This window comes from Trachurus japonicus, chromosome 6 (assembly GCF_045865225.1).
Source record: "Trachurus japonicus isolate A0001 chromosome 6, Traja_1.0".
In the NCBI taxonomy this organism is placed as follows: Eukaryota; Metazoa; Chordata; class Actinopteri; order Carangiformes; family Carangidae; genus Trachurus; species Trachurus japonicus.
Window position 1 is genome coordinate 15,077,476 of NC_140912.1, and position 26,397 is coordinate 15,103,872.

At 39.9% G+C, this 26,397-nt stretch overlaps 1 protein-coding gene across 1 annotated transcript; it reads right to left on the minus strand.

Annotated features, from left to right (window-relative positions):
* Positions 1 to 689: 689 nt before the first annotated feature.
* On the minus strand, positions 690 to 12,702 carry gnrhr4 (gonadotropin releasing hormone receptor 4). The gene is made up of 3 exons (XM_085779197.1): positions 12,159 to 12,702; positions 1,240 to 1,444; positions 690 to 1,153 (listed from the first exon to the last, which is right to left on the minus strand). Exons 1-3 carry the CDS (start codon positions 12,672 to 12,674, stop codon positions 690 to 692), a joined length of 1,185 nt encoding a protein of 394 aa, XP_085635323.1. The 5' UTR covers positions 12,675 to 12,702.
* Between the last annotated feature and the right edge of the window lie 13,695 nt (positions 12,703 to 26,397).

Here is a 26,397-nt window from a genome sequence, read left to right on the forward strand (position 1 = left end):
TGCACACAAAGCACCATGAATGGCAAGTTGGAGCAATACTCAGTCAATAAGCAATGATTAGCACAGGAGAAAAAAAACTCTACATATAATAAAAATCAAACCTTTCAAAACTAATTTTTAAGTGTGTTTAACAGCATGCACACAATTTGCTTTTATGGTTCCTTTGACAGAGAAAATTATGAAATAAATAAGGAGATCTACCAACTAAAATCCTGTTGTGTTGGAAACATGAGCTCGTACAAGTGCACCAGTGGCGTAGGTGTGAGTGGTGTGGGTGTGACTACTGTAGCTTTCAACCTGATAAAGTTCTTTTTTTAACCCAGTGTTACCAAGGGAGGTATTTACCCATGAGGGTCTTTAAGCTTCCTGGAGATCTGTTCTGAGCGATGTGCAGCATCACCATCTGCCAATCAGGGTGATATTTGTAAAATGCTACACAAGAATAGCGACATGATTGTGTATGACAGATGTTGTGCGGGATGGACTGACCAAAGCTGAGATATAACACGGCAATTATTACATCAGTGTGACAAATTTGAACAGATTTGTCTGACAAAAGGCTGAATTATTGTGGTGCTTCAGTATTTCAAAAAAATCACAGAGCTATCTCTCATCTCCAGCAAAAGACTAAGCTCAACACTGATTGAGGGCAGAGAATCTTTTCTCATTAATATATTTCACATTCTTTCTTATATATTGCTCACTGGGAGGATTGGCCTTGAGGCACCTTTCGTGCTGTCGTTGTCGTTTCTCTCCTCTCTGCCGATGCTGTGACCACCTGAGCAAGTCCGTCCGCGAGATGACAGGCGAGACATGTGAATAATGCAAGTGTTATTTTCTAATTCAGTCCGTGTGTTTGAAGTTCGACAGCATCTCTTAAGACCCAGGTGAAGATGAATGGTGAAGAGGCCGTATGTGATGGGGTCCAGACAGGCATTGAAGAGGCCAAAGATAAACAACATGTGAGTCAGTGAATGGGAAACAATCGCCTCCATTTTTTCGGGAAACAGCCAATACCACAGGCCGAGCAAGTAGTAGGGCGTCCAGCATACGATGAATGATGTCACGATGACAATGCTCATCTTAAGAGTCCTCATCCGAGCTTTGGGGATATTGTTGTGAGAGCGGCGGAGATGAACATCTCGAGACACCACTGGAAGAGAGGAAAACAATCTTTGTCACACACAAGCTCCCTGGTCTCACATGATGATGCTGTTGACAACACACTGTAAGACTCACGGTTACTCCGAGCCATGCGGCTGGATATCTCCACAAAGATTCTTGTGTAGCAGAAGATCATGATGACCAAAGGCAGGAGGAAGAGGCACACGAAGGTGAACATGTTGTAGAGGGTCTCCTGCCAACGCTGGACAAAGCTGCCATGGGTGGTACACTGGGTGAATTTCTCTGGGACAGTGATGGTTACATTGTGAAATATGAACATCTGTACGAAAAGACAGAAATAGTTCTCTCTTATCATTTAATCTTTTTATCAGCTAGACAGAGAGAATAGATGTGTCATCATCATGTCATTGCTCTGGCCCATGACCGAATGAACAAGGTCTGCCATTGTGATGCATGTGCCAGTCCCATGAATGCATCTTGGGGGAGAGGAGGAGAAAGGAAGTGAGGCTGTAAAGGTGCAGAAATGATTTTTCAGCTTATCTGACGTGACAGTAAGTGGAGTGGTGGGGTTTTTTTTGATTTAGCAAATGAGACAGGAATGATAGCGCCAACAGCAGCACAATCATTACTCATATTCATACATAAATAGATTCTCTGGCATGATTTGTCCATATGAAAACTTTGCCTTCATCACAAAAAAAGACACATTTGCTTTTCTTTGCCTTTTCATATTTCTGTTCTAAGTGCATCTTCTGAGGTATTCCCATTTTTCCTACACACCTGCACTGCAATTATGAGACACACGTAACATCCAGATGGAGAATGTAAAGAATTAAATAGCTGCAGCTGTTCACAGACAAAGTGAAAAATTCAGTACTTATAATTATTTTTATAGCTGACTGTGGCTGTTGCCTCACATTAACAGATTTTAACTACAGAAAATCTAAGGGAGGCAAACTGAGCTCAGACTGCTAGATTAGGAGTGTAGAATGCAAAGTATATTACTTGAACTTTTGTATGTGTCTCATAATATTAACTAACAATATTTCTAAATGACATTTAGAGTATTGAATGTCTTTCCAGATATATTCTGATGAGTTGGAAATCAATTTGTGGCTAAAATGTGTATTTAAATATAGACAATGTAGAAGTATTCAGCTGTTATCACGCTCTCACAGCTAAGTATGTCTGCCATTTTGACATGAGATTTCCTTTTAGCTGTGCCCTCTGGTGAAGTAAAAATCCATTATTATAATTCTTGCAGACAAATGCAATCAGTCCCAAAGGAACAACCCCCATCCTGGGTTTTCTCCAAAGTGCTTAAATGAATATGTCCCCTAATTTTATTGTATTATATCTAACAAGTCAAGAGAAACTCAACTGTTGTTGACCAAGCTCAGCTCTCCCGACTTATCTTTCAGCTTGAAGCCCACAAATTTACCTCCACAATCTGCAATCATGTCTCCATGTTGGTAAGCCATGATGCATACACACACGAGACTATAATAAGAACACAAAAAAAAGCCAGATACCGCATTGTTTATTTAGACCTAAAACCAATAAAATGCAACTGAACTAATTAACAGTTTGACATTGTTCACATACTTACATTCCAAAAGAATAATAATTAATATTTTATGTACATACAAAATGTTGATGATATTATTAGATGTAAATACATGCACATTCCCCTTATTAAACCCTAACTCGGTTCCAAAAAAATGAGTGAAAAACCAGAATATAACTGTTGGTAATGTGTCATTGGTATTAAATCCACATTGAGACATATGATGTTAATACTGATATATTCTGGCTGTAGGAAGAAAGGAGGGAGATGTCAGAGTGCGGTGATCAGCAAGTGTCAGTGTTATCCATCCTCCAGCGTATTATGATTGACTGTTGACACATCATCTATGACAGACACCTGTTAAATTATTGAAGAGCTTTCAAAGCCATTTGTCCATGACAGAAATTCATTTCATATTAAATCCCTTCCCCTGCTTGAACAGGCAGCTACGCAGCAACACAGACATGTCCACTTCATAGCCATAAGCAGGACCCAGGCTCAGATTTGCACCTAATGATCGATGAACAGGCAGATCATGCAGAACTTGTTGTGTATTCCTGGAAGACTGCTCACACTTTTTAAAAATCTGTATGTAGTGCAGTATCAGATCACGGACAATTGATATCTGAATAAGGTATGTATTTTTTCAGTGTATTTCTCTACCAATACAGCTGTATTAGTGACCAAACCAATAATGGGAGTCACAATGAATCAATTAATGACAGCATTAAACATCCATATCGTTCAGCTTACAACTTGTCCAAGTTAAAATACATATGTAATTACGTATATATACATCATCACATCATCACAAATCACGGTTGACGAATAAATCTAACTGATGATGCAACAAGACCATATTTGGTCAGGTTTAAGTCAAGGTTTAGGAAATGTGATATATGGAAAATCCCAGTAATTGGATTGATTGAAGATTTATCTTCATTCTTTAATTTCTCTAAAATGTATTTTTTCTATAATTGTAAAATAATTTAATTTATCGTGTTATCTTATGGCGTATATATCATCACCACAGTGATAATATATTCATTGTCACGATAATGACTAATTAAAGCAGAAGTAAGTGATATATTTGTGTTAATATAAGTCTTAAATAGTTATATCTTCCGACAGCAATCACTTACATAGAGTGTTTGGTCTGAAACACGGGTCTGTCAGTCCCTCTGCTCTGCTCTGAGCCGAAGAGAAAACTTTTATCGTATCCTACAGTTTTTATCCAATGAGGAGAGAGAACGGCATGCAGGGCTGTGTGTGCAGCCAAGGGACGCCGTGAATGTGGCGACGTAGGGACGAGGACTGTTATGGTGCGTTCAAGGAAACTCGTAGACTCGTGTTTTTCCGTCCTGTGAAGTTGTATCAGTTTGATCTGGTACGAGTTCACGGGTCGGAAGTTACGAGTGGCCGTTATAGTGACTTTCACAGGTAAAACAGGTCGGAAAAACACGAGTGGGTTGCCTGGAACGCTACAAAGTCGTAAGTTGTGACTTGAAGCTGTAATTTACGATTTCAAAAGCCTGCCTCGAACGCAGCATTAGCGAAAACGACCGGATCGCTTACTTCTGCTTTAATTAAGGGTGACTTACATACTTTACTGGTTCAAACTCTGTGCATTAAGAGTTATGATGAAAAGTAAGATAACTGGGTAATTAGTTGACCCTCTATCTATGCAAGCCTAGTGGCACTAACCATGTTTCCATACACTTGTCGATCGAATTATCTGAAGATCGATAAAAATATTAATGCGAATAATGCCGGTTCAAGTGCACTTCCATAAGAAAGTGCATTTCCATCTAAGACCTTTAAATCGAATAAAAAGTTGTGCGTAATGACATCATGTGCTGTTTTGCGGTCATATTGATGTATCGAATTGTTTTCTTGCAATTTAAGGTGTTTCCATTCATTTTTCAACTAAATCGCAAAACAGAAGGATATCCATCCTTCATTTTTAACCGATTGTCTGAGGTCGGGCTGCGCACAGGCCCAGTGTGACGAGCTGCTGGAGTCGTTGCCTGGAAACCACTGAGCCATACATATGCCAGCCAAGTTGGTAAATAGGCAAGTTATAGGCTATAGGCTGGTGCTTATAATGCGACATGCCTATGGCAAGCCGTTTGAGCATTTATTCCATATCCTTGATATCAGGTGTCAGTGTCCTTCACTAGTCCGGTCTTTGTCAGCACTAGTTGGACATGGTCACACTGGTTAGACATTTTGTCCAACTAGTTGAACAAAGACTCTCACTAGTCACTCTTTTTCGGCAACTAGTGACACTTTTGTCAAACTAGTTGTAACATAAGCCTTACTAGTGAAGACAGGAGCCGCACTTGTGGCACTAGGGGCCTACTGGGCTGAACTAGTAATGCTTAAAGTCTTACTAGTTAACTAGTGATCTGCAAAAGCTCTGACTTGTTAACTAACAGCTATCCAGCTCACTAGTTTGCTAGTGACCTAACTTTGTTTGCACTGTTACACTAGTAAGAGCCAAAATCCCCACTAGTAGTAAGGATTTAACACCTTAGTTGAGGATTTTGGTTCTTGTTGAAGTTGGAGGCCTTGTTGGATGAAAAAGGCAAAAGGACAGGTTGTTGTTGTTTTCACAGAAGGAACTTAAAGATTCACATTAAACTAGGATTTGATTTAAAGTTTTACTAAAAAGCAGAACTAAGTGAGGTTATCACTGCTCTGGGGGTGAATAAAAAACTTCATTGTCATGTCATAGCCCATACCTGTACTCCTATAACTCAACTGTCTGATTATTGAGGGTGTTAGTTATGTTTGTAGTTTGTTGACTCACTTTCTTTCATTGAATTTGTAATCAGAGATTTGATGAGCTCTGCGATGGAGATAATGACAGGTGTGTGCTGAGAGTCCAACCTTAAGCCAAGTGCTCCAGCAGCTGTCTTCCACTTTGTAGTGTGACTAAATGTCAAATACAGCTCAGATGACCTCAACAAACTTGGTATTTTGCCCATATATTAAAATTCCCTCCTTCACCCCCTCCTGGTCTTGATCATAGTGCTGTCTAATAATGCCAATGTCTTCACAGCAAATCTCAGGAGCATGAATTAGACTGTGTTCATACTGGTTATGGTGAAGGATGAAAAAAAAATCCAAGGGGCTGTGACTCCGTGGGCTTGTTGCTACAGGTTACCAATGGGAGGACGTCCATGGAAAAATTATTATGGTCCCTAAGGCTTCAAAATATCTGAGGATTACACTTGTGATGTAGTATTGGTCCTGAATAAGAAGTTAAATAATAATATTCAATAAATAAATTCATGGCAGTAGGCTTGTGCCAAGATCTTTTTGATCCACTTTTTTGGACAAAGTTTCTCTTTATTTCACTTTTGTGAGTTTAATGCAATTGCTTTACACATAATGTAGTCATTTAATCCATGTTAACTAATTAAGAAAATATTTAACCATGATGTCCTAAGTTTTACTTACCTGAGCCATTAAGATTGTTTTAATGTTAGCTCAGCCGATAAAAGTGCATCACATAAGTAAAGTCTTTTTTTAAAATCCACTCTTAAAACTATGTGTACAGATAGTATTTGTGCGTCAATCAGTGGCTTTGCATGGGTTTCGTTTTGTTCAAATTGTTGCCTGATGAGACCGAGGACACCACAACCGCAGTATAACATTCATATGCAAAACAGCATGCAGGAGTTTATTCGCATTTGATCTTAAAGGCCCCATGGCATGAAAAATGTGATTTTGGTTATTTTTTCGTGCTTGGGCCACGTATATACTGCCCCATGCATCAAACTGGTCATAAACGGAGAAACACACACCGCCCATTTGTAGGAACATTCTCTTTGAGACCAAGGGGGCAGTTGTGGGTCTGAGAAGTGAAGCTCACTTCCGCGTTCAAAAAACTGCAATCCCCCCGTCTTCCTCTGGGGGCTGGTGTCAGAAGGGAGCATTCCCCATAGAACCCCATGTTAAAATCGCCGATTTTACATCCTCAGTAAACATGTTAAAAGCCTGGTGTCAGAACGTTTTTTCGTCTCAATCGATAGTTTCTACCCCCGCACACACTCTGAGGGGGGTGAATTTTTTTTTAACTCTACCATTTTACTGTTATTAGGTTAAAACTCTGGCCAATTAGGGCGCAAAAACGTTGAGTGACAGGTCCGAGCAGCTCCGTGGACAGCCGCTTCGAGGCCAGTGGGCGGGTTCTCGGCCGGCCAATCCAACATGGCGCTGTTCAGGCCGCCATATTTGAGTCACAAAAACGACTCCCCAAAACCAATGGGTGACGTCACGGACGCTACGTCCATTCTTTTTACAGTCTATGGCTGTGTTCGAAATCATCCACTCACTCACTCACTCCCTATCCACTACATCATGTATATGATATAGTGGACTACATCATGTACACGATGTAGGGAATGACGGGAGGAGAATTCGGACACTAGACGGTAATTTTCTGGACGTGGTTGCGTCAGCTGATGCGCCAGGTGTTGCTGTGACGGAAGCAGACGCGCCGAGAATCATGTAAACAAACCATGGACGTATGAAACAAACCGGACACATAAAAAATAAAATAAGAAAAACCGGACACTTGCGGGAACATTTTAGGATGTGATTCTGTGTGGTTGTGTTACTCGGACAATAAACTGTTGAAATATCGGAAGTTTGGTTTGGTAAACTACTGTTGTGTGTCCCGACCGTGAGCCGTTAGCGGCTCTGTGGCTATGCTCTGTGGCTATTAGCTTAGCTCGTCAGATCGTATTTACTACATATTCTACTACAGTTTCTTAATTAGATTGATTTAATGCTGCCTGTTAATGTTCGGATGCTGCTGCCCAACTCCTGCTACTCGGGCGAGGCAAACGGAGCCAAGGCAAATATGTCTGAGGAGTTTTTTTGGTAAATTGCCTAAATAAATCGTAGCTAACATGCTAATTAGCTTCCTCTTCTTCTCTGGCAAAACACGACCGCATTGCATTGTGGGATACGGGAGTAGAAAGTAGTGTACATCGCTTGTTCACTCAATTTCGCGGTGCATTGTGGGTGTTTTGTCATCCACTACATAGTGGATGAAATTAATCGCGGAGAATTCGAACAACACTACAAAATGGCGAACACACTATATAGTGCACTACATCCGTGATAGGGGGTGATTTCGAACACAGCCTATGTTTGAGACAAGCGGATAGCACTTCCTCCTTTCTGTGATGTCACACACAAGGTAACTCAGCCCACCGTGACCAGTTGTTTTTTTTCAATTTTTATGAATGCAGCTTAGGTTTCAGTTCAGCCTGTGATTGGCCCGACCACACGCCACTCAAAAACAGTGAGCCAATCAGAGGAGAGGTTCTCATTCTCTCTTCTGATTGGCCAAATGACCTGTGCCTGCTAGAGCTCTAGAAAGAGGCAACAGAAAGGGGCAGTATAAACGATATTAAGCAGATTACAGATACTCAAAACCAATGATACATCTTGTTAGGGATATCAGCAGGTAAATAAACCCAGAGAAAAGTGCACAGCATGGGGCCTTTAAGGTTGAAAATTAGAGGTTAGCGAGATAACTCTTCCCACTCTCAGAAAACCTTTGCAGTAGCTTTTCAGCAGGGATAAGTTTCTCACTAGTGAGTGGTTCTTGGCAGATCCCTGCTGTGTGAGTGTAGAGGTGCAGGGAGAGTGCTATATCAAGATATATTGGCTCATATTAGAGCCTGACAACCAGTCACAGCGTGAGACTGGAAAACTATGGCGGTGTTAGCTGCATTTGTATTATAAGTTTATCAAAAAGAAAGAAATAATTATTTTTTATTTTATTTAGCAGGTTGAAGGTAGAAGTCCAAACCAGATGATATCACATGTTGGGTAGCAATATCCATGGCACTTTTAACATTTCTTGAGATTTCCTATTTGTCAATGTAATGCTGACTGACTTATATAGATGAACGGTGAGAATTTCATACCATATTGATTGCTTTTTTGTCCAAAAGTGTACACACTGTGCTTTTCTTTCTCCTGTTTGAGTCATCTTTCCCTATTCCTCATTTTAAAAAGGGACCTCAGTATGAGGGAGAACTGGGACTTTACTTTGATTATTGTACACTCTACAGGTGGCGCACATATAACTCCGAACCAAACTCAAACATCAAATCAGTTTTTTTCCAACAGGACATCCATTCAAACCTGTGGTGTATGAACAAGAGGGAGGCCGACATGCTGTTCATTGCTTGTTTACTGAGCCATGCTACTTCACTGAACAATGTGCATGCGTGCAGCACCTTGACCTGTGCTGGTTACACATAGATCTAGCCAATATAGATCATGAACATTACCATATAATCACTAGCTGGTTAATCAAGTATGTGGTAAATCAATACACCACAAAACCCGTCCATCACTGTTGTTGAACATGTATGTTTTCTTATGTGATTTAGTGTGGTTAAACTTTACATGCGCACAACTGACTTGAAAAGGGTTGAAAAGAAAGAACTTTGTCGTCATGATTACAAAAATAATCCCATCCTTCAGATGTTGATTATGATCTACCTTTTCCAGAGGAATTGGGTAACTACAAGTTATTCATATTGTCCAACCACTTGTCCACCCCAACCCCATCAACACTGTTTGACTCCATTTAAAAACCTGCCCGATGGAGAATGCAGTAAGTGCAGAATGTAAACTCATCCTCAAGTTGGTAAAATCCCCCAAAATTGACAGAAAGATAATGTGAGCATGACTTCTTTGCCCTGGCAAATCATAATTACAGAATATATAGGTTTCAGATCTTGGCTTTCAGTGGATAAGGATTAGAAAATACCATGAGCTTATACCTGATAAGGTACTTCAAACACATTCCTGATATTTGCCAACCTCCTGTGATGTTGACAGTCCGGTTATCGTATTGCAACTGGATCAGAGCCCAGTTTAATTCACGTGAGCTGCTGTGCCATTTGTGTTCATTCATTTCAAACCTACTCGTTGCAGAGCAATCAATGATCTTAACCTGGTGTTTGTAGGTACTGGACTAAATAATAAGTACAAATATGAATTTAAAAAATAAAATAAGAAATTATACTAAATTATTTTTAAAACATCAGGGGGAGACAAAACACACGTTTTGGGTACTTTGTTGTACAAACAAAAATCTTCTATCATGGAACTGTTGTCCATCCTTCATGCACCAGCTGATCCACCACAATACTAACCCCCTGAAAAACGACAACAACAATCCCAGTGCTCAAAAAATATCATCCTGTGGTATTCAGCCACTCCTCATCCATTTCTCTCACATCCATATTAATGAAGAGCCTGGAGAAGCTGCAGCCACAGTCCATCCTGCCATTTGTTTACCAACAACTGGATGCCCTCCATTCTCCCCATTTGCATATTCAATCTAGGTCCAAAGCTCTCAAATGTAGCTTTGTGGCCATATTAGTCATCTATTGGTTTGTGCTTTACTTTTAGGAATAAACAAAGAATGAATGGGGGAAGAAACACAGCAGCATAGCAGGATATCTTGGTTTTGCCAGAGGTATGTTGTTTTCAAATAAACTGATTAGATTGTAGGTGTCAAAGGTCAAAGGTCAAGGTCACAGTGAAGTCACTAAACACAGTTTTGGCCTTGTTAACTTGATATCTCAATAATCCTTTGACAGAACTTAAAGGATAATTTCCGTTTTTTACAACCTGGACCTTATTTCTAGCATAAAATAAGATCATTTTACTCACCCAGACAACTTTGGTGTCATTTGGAGTTGTTTTGACGAAATTAGCCCCAGTGGAGCGGCGCGCATATCCGTATAATGCGAGAACACGGGGAACGCAATGCAGCCTCTAAATAACACATTATCCGCCGCAAAACTCGTTCATTTCGCCAGTATTTTGTTATGATACACTAGTGCTATTCCCATCCGAGCCCGTGGTGGCATGTTATCAAGATGCTGCGCCTGTAGGTTGACTACTAACCTCTTATCTGGATGATGTCATCTCCGACCGCTGCCCGGCGCGGCTAACTTGCTACCGCTAATGCTATGGTTCGTTTCTGCGTGTTTCTGACTTGTCAGAACAAAATGAGCAGCTGGATGAAGTTCAACTTCCACAGGCTTCCTCTCCTCAACCTGGACTCACTAAAGCTCCGGCTAGTTGAGATAAAAATGGACCTGAATGCCGAAGTGGAATGATTATTATCAGAATGAGCCGGGCAGCGGTCGGAGATGACATCATCCAGATCAGAGGTTAGTAGGTCAACCTAGAGACCCCGGATGTTGTTAACATGCCACCACGGGCTCGGAGGGGAATAGCACTAGTGTATCATAACAAAATATTGGCGAAATGAACGAGTTTTGCGGCGGATAATGTGTTATTTAGAGGCTGCATTGCATGCCCCGTGCTCTCGCATTATACGGATATATGCGCCGCTCCACTGGGGCTAATTTCGTCAAAACAACTCCAAATGACACCAAAGTCGTCTGGGTGAGTAAAATGATCTTATTTTATGCTAGAAATAAGGTCCAGGTTGTAAAAAAAACGGAAATTATCCTTTAAGGTTTGGCAAAAAAGTTCATCTGAACTCGATTTTGGGGGTCAAAGGTCACACTGACTTAAAAAAAACCCCCACAGGTTTGGCCTTGTGGACACAATATCTCTGCAAGGGCCTATAGAGATAGCGAAACTTTGGTCATCAAAAGTTAAAGCTCAAGGTAGGGACCTCACAAATCATAATATTTCCAGAGCTCCTTAAAGGGAATCGTTTAAAATTTCACACAAAGGTCCGAGGACAAACTGGTCAGACTTTGTTGGTCAGTGGTAAAGGTCACAGACTAGTGAACTCAGACTGAACTCAAACTGATGCTCAAGACTTCACAACTCCGTAACTATGAGTATGACCAAGTTTCTTACAAATAGTGAGTAAATATTTTATGGGATTCAGGATAAACAGGGATGTAACCTGAAACTAATGAGAGAGTGGAGGAGGCAGAAAACTGACTCATTCAAATTTAAAGATATTTCCAGTGAAAAACAAAAAAAAGCAAAAACAAAACAAAACAAAACAAAAAATACACAAAATCTCTGAGGGAGAGGACTAGTCTCAGAGCAGGCTTTTCCACACATGTGCTTCAGACTCCAAGAGTGTCATGGCAGACCAGCTACGATAAATCATTTGCCATTCCTATTGGACTTCAAGGTATATTTTGTCTACATGATCATTGTTAATAATTCAACAACAGGTGGGCTCAGTGCAGGTGCAGACATGTTCCCTACAGCTAGAGCACAGCCTACACGTGTGACAGTGCAGATGAAAGAGATTCCAAGGTCAGATTGCTCAAGCACATCCTGTCTCTCTGTGTGTGTCACACACACACACACGCACGCACGCACGCACAAACACGCACACAGACACACAACCGTGTATTCTGAGTTACCAGCCTCCTAAAATAGAGAGCAAAGAGAGTAGCGCTCTGGCACACTTTTCTCTTACCTGAGGGAGTGAGAGGATCACACTCATCGCCCAGGCCACAGTCAACATGATTTTGCTTTTCCTCTTGGCCTCGCTGATGCCCAGGGGGTTGAGGATGGCAGACTGCCTGTCCAAGCTGATGACCACAGTCACAAAAGCGCAGGAGTACATCGCCACCAGCTTCATGAACATCAGCAGCCTGCAGGCGACGTCTCCGGCCTGCCATTGAACCGTGATGTTCCACACCGCGTCCACGGGCATCACGATGAAAGTCACCAGCAGGTCCGCCACCGTCAGGTTCATGATCAGGATCCTAACGTGGGACTTGCGCTTGCCGCCGTTGCTGGCAGCCCACAGCACAACTAAGTTGCAGACAGCCGAGACTGCGCACAGGGTGAAGGTGATGATCACTCTGACTTTGGCCGCGGTGGAGAAAGTGGGCAGCTGGAGCGCGTCTCCATCCGCGCTCTTGTTGCAGCCTGACGCGGGTCCCTGGCAGCTGCCATTCACTGTCTGATCCGTCAGCTGATGGAACATAATTAACACCGTACAAGCAAGACAATGATCCCGGCTGCTCCTAGGCTGTGTGTGTCCTCTCCATCTGCACCTGGAAGTTCAACTGTGAAAAAAACTGAGAAAAGAAATACATTATCTCCCCGCCTTTCTCTTTCTCTTTCTTTTTTTTTAATTAGTTGTATGGCTCGTGCTAAGGAGCAAGTGTTATGCGCTATAGAGCCAGGAGTCTTCATCCATAACCCCCGAAATATGCGGGTTTAATTACAGTAACATGCCACAATCAGACACCACCTTGAGATAGCTACATGAAATGCAAAGTGATTGCGCATCAGACCCTAAATAAGCCTATTAAATGCATTTCAAAGGAGATGAGGATGAAAAGATTAGAGGATATCAGAAGATACATCACTGACACAGCACATGTAAGGACACTATTTCTAGATAACGTCCTTTTGAGGTAGTCCAATTTATTTCTTATACCGTCATCTCTTCTCATTTTCCTCCTGTGGTGTCTTTTCTTGATTAAAGGTGTTTGATTAGAGGAAAAGAAATCAGAGTTAAACCAGTTTTACACGCAGATAAAAATAGCTTACCTGCAATTAGGAGCGGGGAGCTGACAGTGAGCCCTAATGGAGTTCACACTGCGAGTATTTCTGCTGCACAGACACTGCAGCTGTTGCTTCATTCCTCTCCATTCACTTCATGCCTTCGCTCTGACGCGCAGAATGACAGGCGGCAGTAAGGAGCGGGGTTGGTTGATCCATATGAACCACGGGGAGTGCGCTCCTGTGGCATCTCCAGAAATCGCCAACAGAGAAATCCAGTGTAGTCGGAGACCTGATGCAGCACAGCACAGCACAGCACAGCACAGGCTCTGCCAGAAGTCCTAAAGATATGTTTTGGGGGGGAGGTGTGAGGCATTATTTGCTTAGAAGACCCTCAGTTTGGTACTGTTTTGTTTCATCTGCTTTCATACAGGGTGATAAGAAACACTTGTGGTTTAGAATAATTTAAAATTGTGTGTGTTTTGCTCAGTTGTGTGTTCTAGATGGAGGGGAAATTGTGTTTCCTTCTCTTCCACAATAAATAACCAGGATACTTGACAGCCTTTAAGTGCAGCATGTGGAACAAGACAGTGAAGGATCCACATCGAGACACTCCACAGAGGTGAAGACACTGTGACGAATCACTAATCCACAGCCTGATGAGATCTTCAAATTTAACCAAGAGGTGACAGATGGTTGGTTTCAGAGAAGAAATAAAAGGAGGTGTGAATCAGTCTGGAACTTTATTTACTAATAACCTCTGATTGAGTCAAAAAGTGAATAGTCAAACATTTCAGTCGAACATTTAGCAACTAAAGAGACGGATCTTCTTCTCAGGAGTTTGGGTCATGGTATAGGCTCTCTCTCCTCAGAAATCTCAATTTACCGCCCATCTTCAGCAGCAGCAACCATGGTCAAAATACTTGAAATCGGAACTGGCCCTTTTTATTTCATAGATAAAAACATTGGTTATTATTTAAAAAAATCCCTGTGACCAGATCTCATTGTGACAGCTTCACAATATACTGTAGGAATGTGTAAAAGATATTTGTTGAAAGATTGATCTTGGGTTTTATGAATTGATTTGATATTTCAGCTGAACCCTAGTTTGTGTGTGTAAGAGAGAAACAGAGGTCTTAAGAAGTAACTCTGAGCTGTTGGATTTGGTTATTTTCTCTTTTTACTTCTTACTGTAAATCAGAGATAGGCTGTTGCATGTGATCTTAGTTGTTAGGAGGGCTATCGTTGCAGGTCTATTCTCTACCCTAGCAGTTGCTCCAAACATGTTGTTTGAAGCCAATGTTGACTCTATGTTCCCAAAGGTGAACATTTGTTTGAATGTCTTGAAGTTGATCCACCCAACTTTGATGACGTAGTCAACATGATCATATAGCATATATCATAGCTCCCACATCATGTCTTGAGCTACATCGCTGGCTTTGTAGTACTATTCATCAGGGACATAGTAGGAGGTGGGATATGGACTCCAAACTATCGTTTCATCTTCAGTATTGGGTTTATGATTTGTTGTGTTGAGTACTTCTGGTGTAAGACTTTTTCATTTTTTTCTCATCTTTCCCATTGTGGTCTTCTTGGGTTTGTTCTTTCACTGCCATTGCAGGTCTGTCTGGACTCCTCACTCTAAATGTTTCAGAGCCTTTATAGTGAACCCATCCCCAAAATGTGTTTATCATTATAATGTTTCCTTGTGATGTCACTAAAAATGTTTTAATAGTCCAAACAACCTAACATGTTTTGTTCTTTTATACTTTTTAAGAAATATGTTTTTATTACTAATAACTGACCTTTTTTCACAGAGGCCAGATGAACACGCCATTCTTCACCTTAGAAACAGTAGTAATAAAATACTGTCACAACGGAGGGCCATTTGTTTTTGAGAAGAGCAGATCCAGGTGAGCGGCAAGCAGTGCAGGTGAGCAGAGGGGTCCTGAGGCACACAGAGACAAAGGTAAGAACAAAGGGAACACACAAAGGGATTGAGGGGAAAACACAGCACGGAGACTGAAAGAACTGGTGTGGATATGACAAATACAATACAAATATATGTAACAACACATAGTTCAGTCATAAAACTCACTTTTGAAATGTTTTATTGCAGCTACAGTGTAGATTTAGAGTTTGGGGTCTAAACTTCGACCCCATCACTCCCTGCGAAAAGGATTTTATTGAATCGTAATTGGGAGTGATGAGAAATGGGAAATGGAAATATCTTAACCCCCCGGAGCCTGCTGGGTCGGTGGTGGGGCTGAAGCAATAGGCAGCAATAGAACGGAGGGCAGCAGTGTTACTGACATGCAAAGACGATGGGAAAATTTGCTGCTTAAATTGGAAGGGCGTGTATGATTGAGTCAGCTGTGCAGCTCAAGTTGACTGCCTGAACTCACTCGCAGGCTTCGCTCCATAAATTATAATGATAACAATAAGTGATATCTGTTCAGTTGAAATTTGATAGCTGAGAAAATAATATAACAGGGACATATTGTATATTCTACATTTTACATAATACACTACATTTATGACATAATACACAGCAATCCATCTCTATAGCCTGTTATTAATACCAATAAATAACCCTTTTCTTTCTGCGTTTGTCTTGTTGTAACGTCCAATAAGCAATAAAGCATTCGTTCACATTCTTCAATAAATGCAGAGGTTGGCCAGAGTTGCGGACAAGGTCTGCTCAGCTGATATTTTAGTAAATGGGTCATGAATCACGTGCCCAGAGCTACCAGATCCCTGTGATCAAGAGCGTCAATGTGTGTCATATGGTGTGTAAACACCTCATATTGGCATCTGATTGAAATTACTGTGAGAAAACAAGCTGAGAGGCTGATATTTTACATCAAGCAATCTCACAACTTCCTTTTACAGTATTGATTGAAAGCTGACAGACTGAAATACAAACTGTCCATAATCGAAGTAACTATAATTGAATATCATACTCTGAAATCTTTTCATCTTCTGTAAGATGTAGTTGGCTATAGAAACAGAGGGCAGCTTAATGATACATCTGCTCTTATCGATCTCACAGCAACCAGCCGTAGCTAAAGGAATATCAAGCTGTTCGTGACTATATCATTTTGATTGATGTCAGCATTGATGTAGGTAATCACAGTTTGGACCCTAAGGAAATGGAACTCTGTTACTTGTACCTCTGGACTTATTGGAATTTGTTGGCAAATCTCTTGGATGACCTCACAGACAGATGGAGGGGGAGATGGGTTGGGTTGGGGTGGGGTGGGGAGGGCAGAGTGCGTACATTACAATTTCATGCACAATTTCACATGTTTTTCTTTTTTTACTCTCAGTGAGTCGTCTCACAACCCTGTAAGATAAGCCTGAGCTCATCTGAAAGAGACTTTGATCCTACCCTATAGACTGTGACATAGATTATCAGATCTTCCTCAACACTAGTATTATGTGAGTAGGCACGGTTATAGTATGCTGCTTTGGGGCACTCATCTGTTTTGATCCGGCTACTTACACTGACTGTATAAGCTGCATAAAACATTTTAATTAGTTTAGTGATTTACCCAGGCTTTCTGATCCATATGGGTCTACATGATGAACCTCAGCTTTTCTTACATGTCATTCTCACAACTCTTAATGCAATTCTCAAACAGTTCATCATTTCCAAACACATGGTCTTAATTGTACAAACTTTCATTTAAAGGGACAACAAGGAGTTTCTCCATCGGCAGAACGAAAAATTCTGCGACAATAAAAAAGTCTCAATTAATGTGGATGAATCTACGTTACCCACACTTGTTAATGGGCCCATTTTCGATAAATACATCATTTTGTCTCTATCGTTATTTTGTTATTATTAGTGGTCGGTTTCGCGGCGAGTCATGAGAATAACACCGCCGAATCGCCGTTTATGGTCGGGACTACAATGGTATCTGATCGTCTTTGAACCTCTGACTTTAATTCTTGATGAATGAAAACATGAGTCCGTCTTGCGCTGGTCAAAGAATTTCACAGTGCGCGCGGAGGCTCATAAATGTAGTGTGAAAACGCTTAGCTTTTCCAAAACTCCTCGTTGTCCCTTTAATCTACACATATTTTATGACTAAATATCTCACCTCTCAGTTTGATACAGCCCTGCATACAGTAGGAACAGTGTTTTCAATCAAATGACTTAAAACACACACAACACTTACAAACACCACACAGTATTTGTGTCATCGAAGTATTTCTGGATGTGGAAAGAGTAGTATGTAAGTACACTGTACACAAGATGAATAGGAACAGACCCAGTCCCATATGGAGCATCAGTGCTGCTCATCACTGTCTCTGAGACACAGCTACCTACCCTGACATCCTGTGGTTGTCTTCTCAGGTAATTCACAATCCAGGACGTGAAAGAGGGATTCAGTCCCATCCCTTCTAGCTTGTCTCTATGAATGTGAGGTTTGTTGGTGTTAAATGTGCATGAAAATGTAACCAATTGGCTCATTCAGATGAGCAGGGGTGTGATGCAGCAAACTGTAGGAGGAGGGGGTTCTGGTGTGTTTAAGCCTGTGGCCTCAGTCTCAGGGTCTTCCAGCTGGCAAGGTGTGTTATTATGCAACATGGGGGGAGCACGTTATAATGATGAATTAGGGAATAACAGGCTGAAATTTGCAGGTTTTATTAAAGGTAGAAAACTCAGCAGTATAGTTTTGACTGATCAGCAATCTTTCTATCATACTAAACCCTATTACAATATCCAACAGCCACATGTCCAACTGTCAGGATATGTTCTTGTTGCGTTACAATGGTGAATTTGCGAATAACATGCCGAAATTCACGAGGCTTACCTGTCATGGTTCAACAAGTCAGTTGTATGAATTTTTCTGATTTGTGATCTTCCTGTCTCAAACCTGGGGGAACAATATTGGACAGCCACATTTCCAGCTGCCATGATGTGTTCCCTATAGAAGCCCTGAAAATAAAGGTTTTTTCTTTTTTGAGACAACAACAAGCCCTGAGAGGCAATTTTCTAAATCTTTAAATTAAATTAAATTAAAAACTTGACTCACCTCTGAGGGAACTGTTTTCTCAGAAAGGAAAAACACTTTTAGGGTTTCCATAGTATGACTGTGTCTTTAATGTTAATTATGGATCAGGTAAGAATTTATTACTGCACTTAAAGGGACAACGAGGAGTTTCTACTGTATTTGGTTATAAAAAAGTCTCACGTTAAAGCAGAAGTAAGTGATATATTTGTGTTAATATAAGTCTTAAATAGTTATATCTTCCGACAGCAATCACTTACATAGAGTGTTTGGACTGAAACACGGGTCTCTCAGTCCCTCTGCTCTGCTCTGAGCCCAGGAGAAAACATTTATCGTATCCTACAGTTTTTATCCAATGAGGAGAGAGAACGGCATGCAGGGCTGTGTGTGCAGCCAAGGAACGCCGTGAATGTGGTGACGTAGGGACGAGGACTGTTATGGTGCGTTCAAGGAAACTCGTATTTTTCCAAACGTGAAGTGGTACCAGTTCGATCTGGTACGAGTTCACCGGTCGGAAGTTACGAGTGGCCGTTATAGTGACTTTCACCGGTAAAACAGGTCGGAAAAACACGAGTGGGTTGCCTGAAACGCTACAAAGTCGTAAGTTGTGACTTGAAGCTGTAATTTACGATTTCAAAAGCCTGCCTGGAACGCAGCATTAGCGAAAACGACCGGACCACTTACTTCTGCTTTAATGTGGATGAATCTACGCTACCCACACTTGTTAATGGGCCCATTTTCGATAAATATATCGTTTTGTCTCTATCGTTATTTTGTCTTTATTAGTGGTGGCGGAAATGCTGGTCGAGCCGACCAGCGTTTATTACTTTCGGTTTCACGGCGAGTTATGAGAATAACGCTGCAGAATCGCCGTTTATGGTCGGAACTACGATGGTATGTGATCGTCTTTGAACCTCTGACTTTAATTCTTGATGAATGAAAACATGAGTCCGTCTTGCGCCGGTCAAAGAATTTCACGGTGCGCGCGGAGGCTCATAAATGTAGTGTGAAAACGCTTCGCTTTTCCAAAACTCCTCGTTGTCCCTTTAAGACACATTTCATTCACACTTTCATTTTCTCAAATAAGAATAGATGCATTTTTTGCAGCTGAGAATGAATTTGAATTTGAAAATGGGACAGTACATATTAATGGACATTTATAATGTAAATATGAATGAGATTATAGCCATATGGCTAATTTCCATCCCTTGTCCCATTGGCAGGTAGGTGTTAAGAATGAAAACAAGACAAAGAATTACAAAGCTTTACCAATAAGAGAAGGAGAGAGAACAACAACAACAAAAAATAGAAAAGCACAACAACACAAACTATGAGTTGGGGACCACATAAGATCAATCAGCAAGATTCTATTGCAAAATGCCCGTACAAAGTGCTAAATTGTGCATTATATTGCTGGATTCTATTGCGAGATTGCGAGTAATAGAGTGCAGGATTATACAGTAAAGTGCTGGTTTGTATTGCAGAAATGCTCGTAATAAAGTGCTGGATTGTAAAGTGCTGGATTGTATTGTAAAAATGCCCATAATAAAGTGCTAATAAGTACTGATTATATTGCAGAATGCCCATAGTAAAGTGCAACAATACAACAAACAAACAACATAGTAAAATGCAACAAGCACTAACAAACAACAAAGTTAGACATGATCGTGTTCACAGATCTGGTTCTCCAATAGCCATGCTTTAAGATGTTTGGAAAACAATGTGATGGTTGGTACTGTAATTCACGTATCGTGCTTGGTATAAGGCTCCAGGTTTTAGATGCACAATAGGAGAATGTTGCTTGACCAAATGTGCTTTTCCTGAATGGCCCTAGAGCTTGCTCTGGTGGATCTGTTTGAATTTTATTTAACAAAATATTGTAATGGTGGTGGAGCTTGACCATGAAGAATGTTATAAATAAGTACAGAATCAGTGTTTTCCCAGTTCATTCGCTCATATTTGTTCAGGATGTGACAATGATGGTACTTTTGGGATTTTTTATCAAGTACTCTGTCCATTCACTCCACAAGGACAGTGTAGGTAGAAGTGTCTTTAGAGTACAATGTGCATATTAGTGGCAATAAGAGAACATGTCTCCCAGAGCAGTGAAAATCTGTATGATGTATTAATATTGAGCCTCTTTCCATCATGTTTCTTCTGTCATAGTGCTTTTCAAATGTGCTAAATACAGCTGTAAGTAATACTCTTATTATTGGAAAGACCGTGGTAATAAAATAAAAATAAATAAATAAATAAAAAAGCATTCACTTGCATTCAGATCAGCACAGGTGCCTCTTTAAATGCTAACACACACAGTCCTTAAGGGTGATCAGTATTGCACTACCGTCCAGGCAAATGGAGGTCCATCATCAGGACACAGTGTTTTCATCACAGGATGCAACAGCTTCCATAAAATATATTCATTGGGTGTTATGCAACCAGGCAGAGTAATCATCAGGCATGATGACTCCCATTCAGTAAGATGACTGCCCATATCATTATGTGTGTCTCACTTTGTTTAACAGATGGTATCAAACATTGTGGGTTGAAGGCAACACTTGGCTCATGACAAATATAAACATGCCTATACATGGTGTCAGAAACAGCTTGAATACATCCTGTCCATACATATGTACATGCATATATAGCCTACGTTTATATGTAAATCCATGGAACCTATAACTCATCCCTCAAGGGGTTAGAGTTTGTATATTCTGAACATTAGACTGTGTTTCAGACCTAAGCCACGTTTAAATTTAAAGTTCAGACTAAGGAGGTATGTAGCTTTCTGAGTCAGATGTTTCTCAGTTTTGATGCACTGTGTCCTCGACTGACATGCAGTCATCGTTTTGGAGAGGAATCATTTAAAATCTAAGTTATTTAGCAGTTTTTGAGATGAACGTTTAGATCAATGGGACTAATGTTGAGCGTTTGTTATATTGTATTATATATTTATGTTTTAATGCTATAGAGTATTTTAGTATTGTATATGTTACCATAGGAATGAAGATTCTCATCAAATGCTTCTTGGCTTAATCTGTTCATTTCTAGCTGCAATAAATACACACTTCACAGAAAAGAAGTGCATCTGTAAGTCTGAAAAATGTCTTTTTTTTTCTTTTTTACATCGGAGACTGGTTGTGCAGTGATACAGAAAGGAGAGTTTGGTTGCTTTGCATTTAAATTTTCTTGGACATAATTGTGTAAACGGAATGGCACAACAATTACTAAGCATTGAAAAAAGCTTCACTGTAGCCTCTGACAGTTTTATCTGTAATTTTCACAATAAATGTCAAAGGTCAGACTCCAGTACGCTGTCTGGAAGTAGTCATTATTGAGATGGAATACTGGGCCAATGGATAAAGTCATTCCAATTTCAAAACACACGTCATACGCATTTAATCGGTACTTTACAAAAGTAATATGGACACTAATGTACATTCTTCTGTCAGATTTGTCTTAGAACAATTAAAAATATTCTCAATGCTTGCTCTTGCTCTAAATGGCATGTCTTTTGTGTCTTAATGATGCTTTATTGCCATCGCAGCTGAGAAAAACCAAGTGACCTAATTTATTCTGATGAGTGAGTCATGTATGAAATATGTTTATTAACCTCAAGTTTCTCATTAACACACAAGTTCAGTATTGTTAAGAGGGAGTGCTTCTTTTACTTTGACTACAAAGCCTGCATGTAATAGACTGTTTCTTCAGGGTGTGTGAGAGACAATAAAACAGATGTGTGGGTTTGTTACTACCCATTATTGAAGTAGAAGTGAACCAGGGATTCGTCACCTATGATGCTTCATTTGTTGGCCACCAAAGTAAACACAAGAGATGGGGAAACCAATATGAGTGAGAACAAGCTCTAAGAGACTCACTAGGGACCCTGACTCACTCACACATCTTTGAGACCCATGACTGTGTAAGCCCTCACATCCAATATTAGCTCTAGTGTTACATAACCCTCGGATTTCATACGGTTGTACTAAAATTATTGTGAGTAAATTTGATGTTTCCGAATGTATTAAAATTCATGAATGGCTTTCACTATTTTTAGTCTTCCTCATAAATGCAAACTCTTGCAGCATTTTACATTGGTGATAATGACTAACGTACAGTATGTTGGTTGAACATCAGAGTAGAAAATGACTGCACAGCTGTTGCATTGGTGTTTTCTACAGTAAACTTTCAGTGTGCTGGAATGAAAATAGGGCATGTGCCAGTTTTGTTCTTTTCAATATCAAAATGAATTGTATGTAATTTTCTATTAGTTGCAGCTTCATGACATTCAGATTCGACAAATTACCCATTCTGCTATCAGTTTGATGACAAAAATGATCTGCACGTCCCATCATTCCAGTGGTTGCTTTCTGAAAAGAATTACTTTTTCTAAACAAAAATGTTCCTGCAATCGCTGGGAGTCAAGACATAAAGACAGGAAGTTTGTAAATACAACATCCAATTTCTTTTGCATATGTCTATATATATTTGAAAAATCCCACAGACTCTACCTTTAAATGTTACTGCTTCCTCAGACGATTCTATCATTTGCTGTCATGTCTTGTCGCTAGCCCTATATTATTAGCTTCAGTGGACAGATACAAGAGAGAGCATGGAGTGGCTTGAAACACATGACATTAATCTCCTATACGCGCTTCTGAAGAAGTGAAAGTGGTCATCAATGAGTCATTTTTTCAGATGCACATAGTCTTCTTGAAATCAATAAGCTTCTTCTCTACTGCTGACTTCCATTTACATTTTAAGGGAAATGTAACGGCTACAATTGTGTTCAGTGTGAAGTGTTCTTTCAGGGATCAAAGTGCTGTGTTGTTAGGTAGATGGTGTAGGCTACAAAGTATATGTTTGATTCAGGAGACTCGGGTTCTTTTCCTCACTCGACCTCATGGTTTGATTTTTAAGGCAAGAAAATCACCTTGGTTAAGACATGGAAGGGATTGTGGTCACTGTTAAATACAAAACTGTCCACTGCTTTGAGTAGCACATTTAGCACATTTTAGAAATGAAAGTAATTTTCTTCAGATGAGAAGATTGATGCTAATCTGTGCATGAGTGTGGTCGTATATGAATGAATATGAATGTAACATGAGTGGTTGATATGTTGTGGTATACAGTAGATCTCTTGTGGATAAAAGAAACAGATGGAGACAGACTAACTTTAAGCAGCTTTTACTTCCTTTCTCAACATCTTTCTGCCAAATGCATGAATACTAAACCCTCTGATAAACCAAGACATAGAAGGAACTGACTATTCATAGTGAATATTTTAGCAATTAGCAAAGAAGGATCTTGTAGGAAGCGCTCAAAGAATCTGAGCAGTGATTCAGCTGAGAGTAAATCCCCTCTCAACAAAAATCAACATGAATCAAAGTTAAATCAAGGATTCTTCAAATGAAGCAGCATAAGAAGGCCGAAATGAACTTGTATAAAAAGTATGTTTTTATAGAAACACAGGTCTATTTTGAAAGTTTTTCCATAACCACCTCTCAAGTCCCTTTTTTTATTTGCTTCATTTTTAGAAGCCCCAGATGGTTTGTTGTTGGTGAACCCAGTCTGTTTCCACTGCAGCAGAATAATGACAATAACACAATAGTGGAAGATTTGAATCGAGAAAAAACTTTTTCCCATTAAACATCTTTTGTTAGAATAAGAAGTAAATATGAAGCAACTGAAAACATCAACCATGTTTACCAAAAAATATCAGAATTACAGCAGTTCACAATGACATTGCTGCAACCCCAATGTTGTTTACTTTTTGTTCAAGGATTTCCCACAAGAAGCTCATTTGTGCATTTATATCAACGCCAGAGTTGTGATGTTTCCTCTTCACTTGCCTGATCTCTTAAGGAGTCCTTGCGGTGTTGTTTTAGTCTAATGATGGTGTGCCAGTAATTTTGAAACCCACCCCCGAACAACCTATTTTATTGACCTCTATTGAGGTTGCATGGAGTTTTGCCTTGAAGTCATTTTGAGTTGAAAATTACTGCTTGTGGCTGGAAAATAACAGGGTTCAAACAGAATAATTCGTGCAGCGTTGAGGCTAGACAAGCTTGAAATAAAGTGTTTGTTTTTTAAGCTCAAGTGAAAGTTAGTGACATTTGAACACTCAATCCTGTGCTGCAGGGCACAGGAGAAAGTAAACAGATCTTATAAATTTTTTTTTTTTTTTTTTACATTTATACTCTATTATACAGTATTTTATAGTGAAAATGTAACAACCTTTACTTTTACGCTACATGTGAGTGAGAAAAGCATTGAGTCACTCATATCCCTGGCTGAGGTTTGGGAGAATGAGCCATGAATGGCACAAAAAACCAAACAAAAACCAAGCAAATAAATCAATCAATTTGAAAGCTTAAACCCTGCTGTGGCCTTCACTCTCTCTACTCTCCAATCTAATGCTGAATTGGAATTGAACTTTGTAACAAATTTAGAATAGGTGCATAAAAATATAAACTGTGTAGTAGCACAGCACCATCCTTGGATGCAGAGCCAGTCCTTTCCCCTGTGATCACCGTATCCTCCACTCTGACTGGTGTTTTGGCATCAGCTTCCCAGTGCATTGTGCAGTGATCAGCATGCCAGTATTCTTCACCAGTCATAACAGGGTGGCTCTGGGCCGACACGCTGACACTTGAGGAAACAAACCACAAACCGATTAATTTGCTTTGTGTCTGAATGAGCCCAAAATTAAAGTGTGTTCAATTCTAACACAACTCTGTTGTCACTCATCACCAATATATTTTTCCAGTTAAAATTAACGTGTTTTTGTTGTTGTTTGATCTTTAGATTAGGGCAATTAACTACTTTGTTAGTTTTTTTCAACTTACAATGATGTTATGAAAGTGTAAATATTGGATAGATGGTTCTCGTCCGACAAACAAACATACAGACAAAGAGATGGACACAAACAGGCAGAGACACTGACGGACAAATTAAATAAATTGACATACAGAAACACAGACACACATAGAGAGGAGTACAATAACATGAAGACAGAATCATTCATTTCACAGGATTTTTGGGACACAGATGCCCCCATGTGGTTGTTGTTCAGAATGAATTTATATGTAGCCTACATGTACAGTACACATTTTGCATTAGTGTAACTGAATCTGTTATTGATACAGTATGAAACTTTGTTGTGTTTGTGAGAAAATCTGATTCAGCTCAGGTCAGTTTCCAGGTTGTAGTTGGGATCCATAATGATTTTATGATGTTATTGTGGCCTTGAACACAGCATGTCCTGCCTTTCTTCTTTTTTGTGTACTGTTCTTGTAACTTTGACTTTATCTATACAGTATGTATTTGTGTTGTGTCAGTGTCAATTAAAGAGAAAAATGTTGAGAGAAAAATATATTTAATTAAACACGAACATGTAACTTATACATATTTGCATCCACTCTTCCACTCTTTCTTACTTTTCATCCTGTAGTGCCAGTGGCTGCATCAGCATGTACTGTATATGTGCTGATAATTTGCATTTCATCAAAATCCAAATTTAATTTACTTACATGATTCAAAGAGCTGTGGCACTTGAAACCTATTTTGAAACAACCTGAGTGCTGACTGAATCCTTTCTGCAGGCTGGCATAAATAAAACAGACCCATAATGAAACCTGAGCTTTATTAATGAATGACATGGTTACCAAAATCTGTTGCATAATTTTGAATTACTTTTGGTAATGTGATGTCCCATCTTATTTAATCATCATCAGATGTTTACTGATAACAAGAGGCAGATAATCAGACATGTCCCACTTCGGATTTTCCTATCTTGTTTTTCCCTCACTGCATTTCCCCATTCACTGCATGGCAGCGCTACATTTACACTACATTGCTTCTACCACACAACCAGTAGCTACTGTCTATGGACATACAGTATATGTGGCACAAGAACAGAAAAGTTCTAGACACTGATTTAGATCTGTTTGTCTAAAACACCTTTCAGAAGAATCCCCATGAAATCTTCACCATAATAAGTTCTAACTTGTCTTTCATTCATTACCTGTACGTACAACTGCATGATCTACCTTCCTAATCATGTTGGCTCCGGTTTTATATAATATTTGACACACCGATGGATGTCCTGCTGTGTGACCCTGCATGTAATTCTCGGAGAATTTCTTTGGAAATGGAGTCAATAGCATTCCTCACATT

What these genes read in the sequence shown, in the direction of transcription:
- gnrhr4 (XM_085779197.1), bottom strand. Translation starts at nt 12,674, where the DNA reads ATGTTCCATCAGCTGACGGATCAGACAGTGAATGGCAGCTGCCAGGGA. An exon ending in TGATCCTCTCACTCCCTCAG is followed by an intron (nt 1,445 to 12,158) that starts GTAAGAGAAAAG and finishes CTTTTCGTACAG; the next exon opens with ATGTTCATATTTCACAATGT. An exon ending in CCGCATGGCTCGGAGTAACC is followed by an intron (nt 1,154 to 1,239) that starts GTGAGTCTTACA and finishes CCTCTCTTCCAG; the next exon opens with TGGTGTCTCGAGATGTTCAT.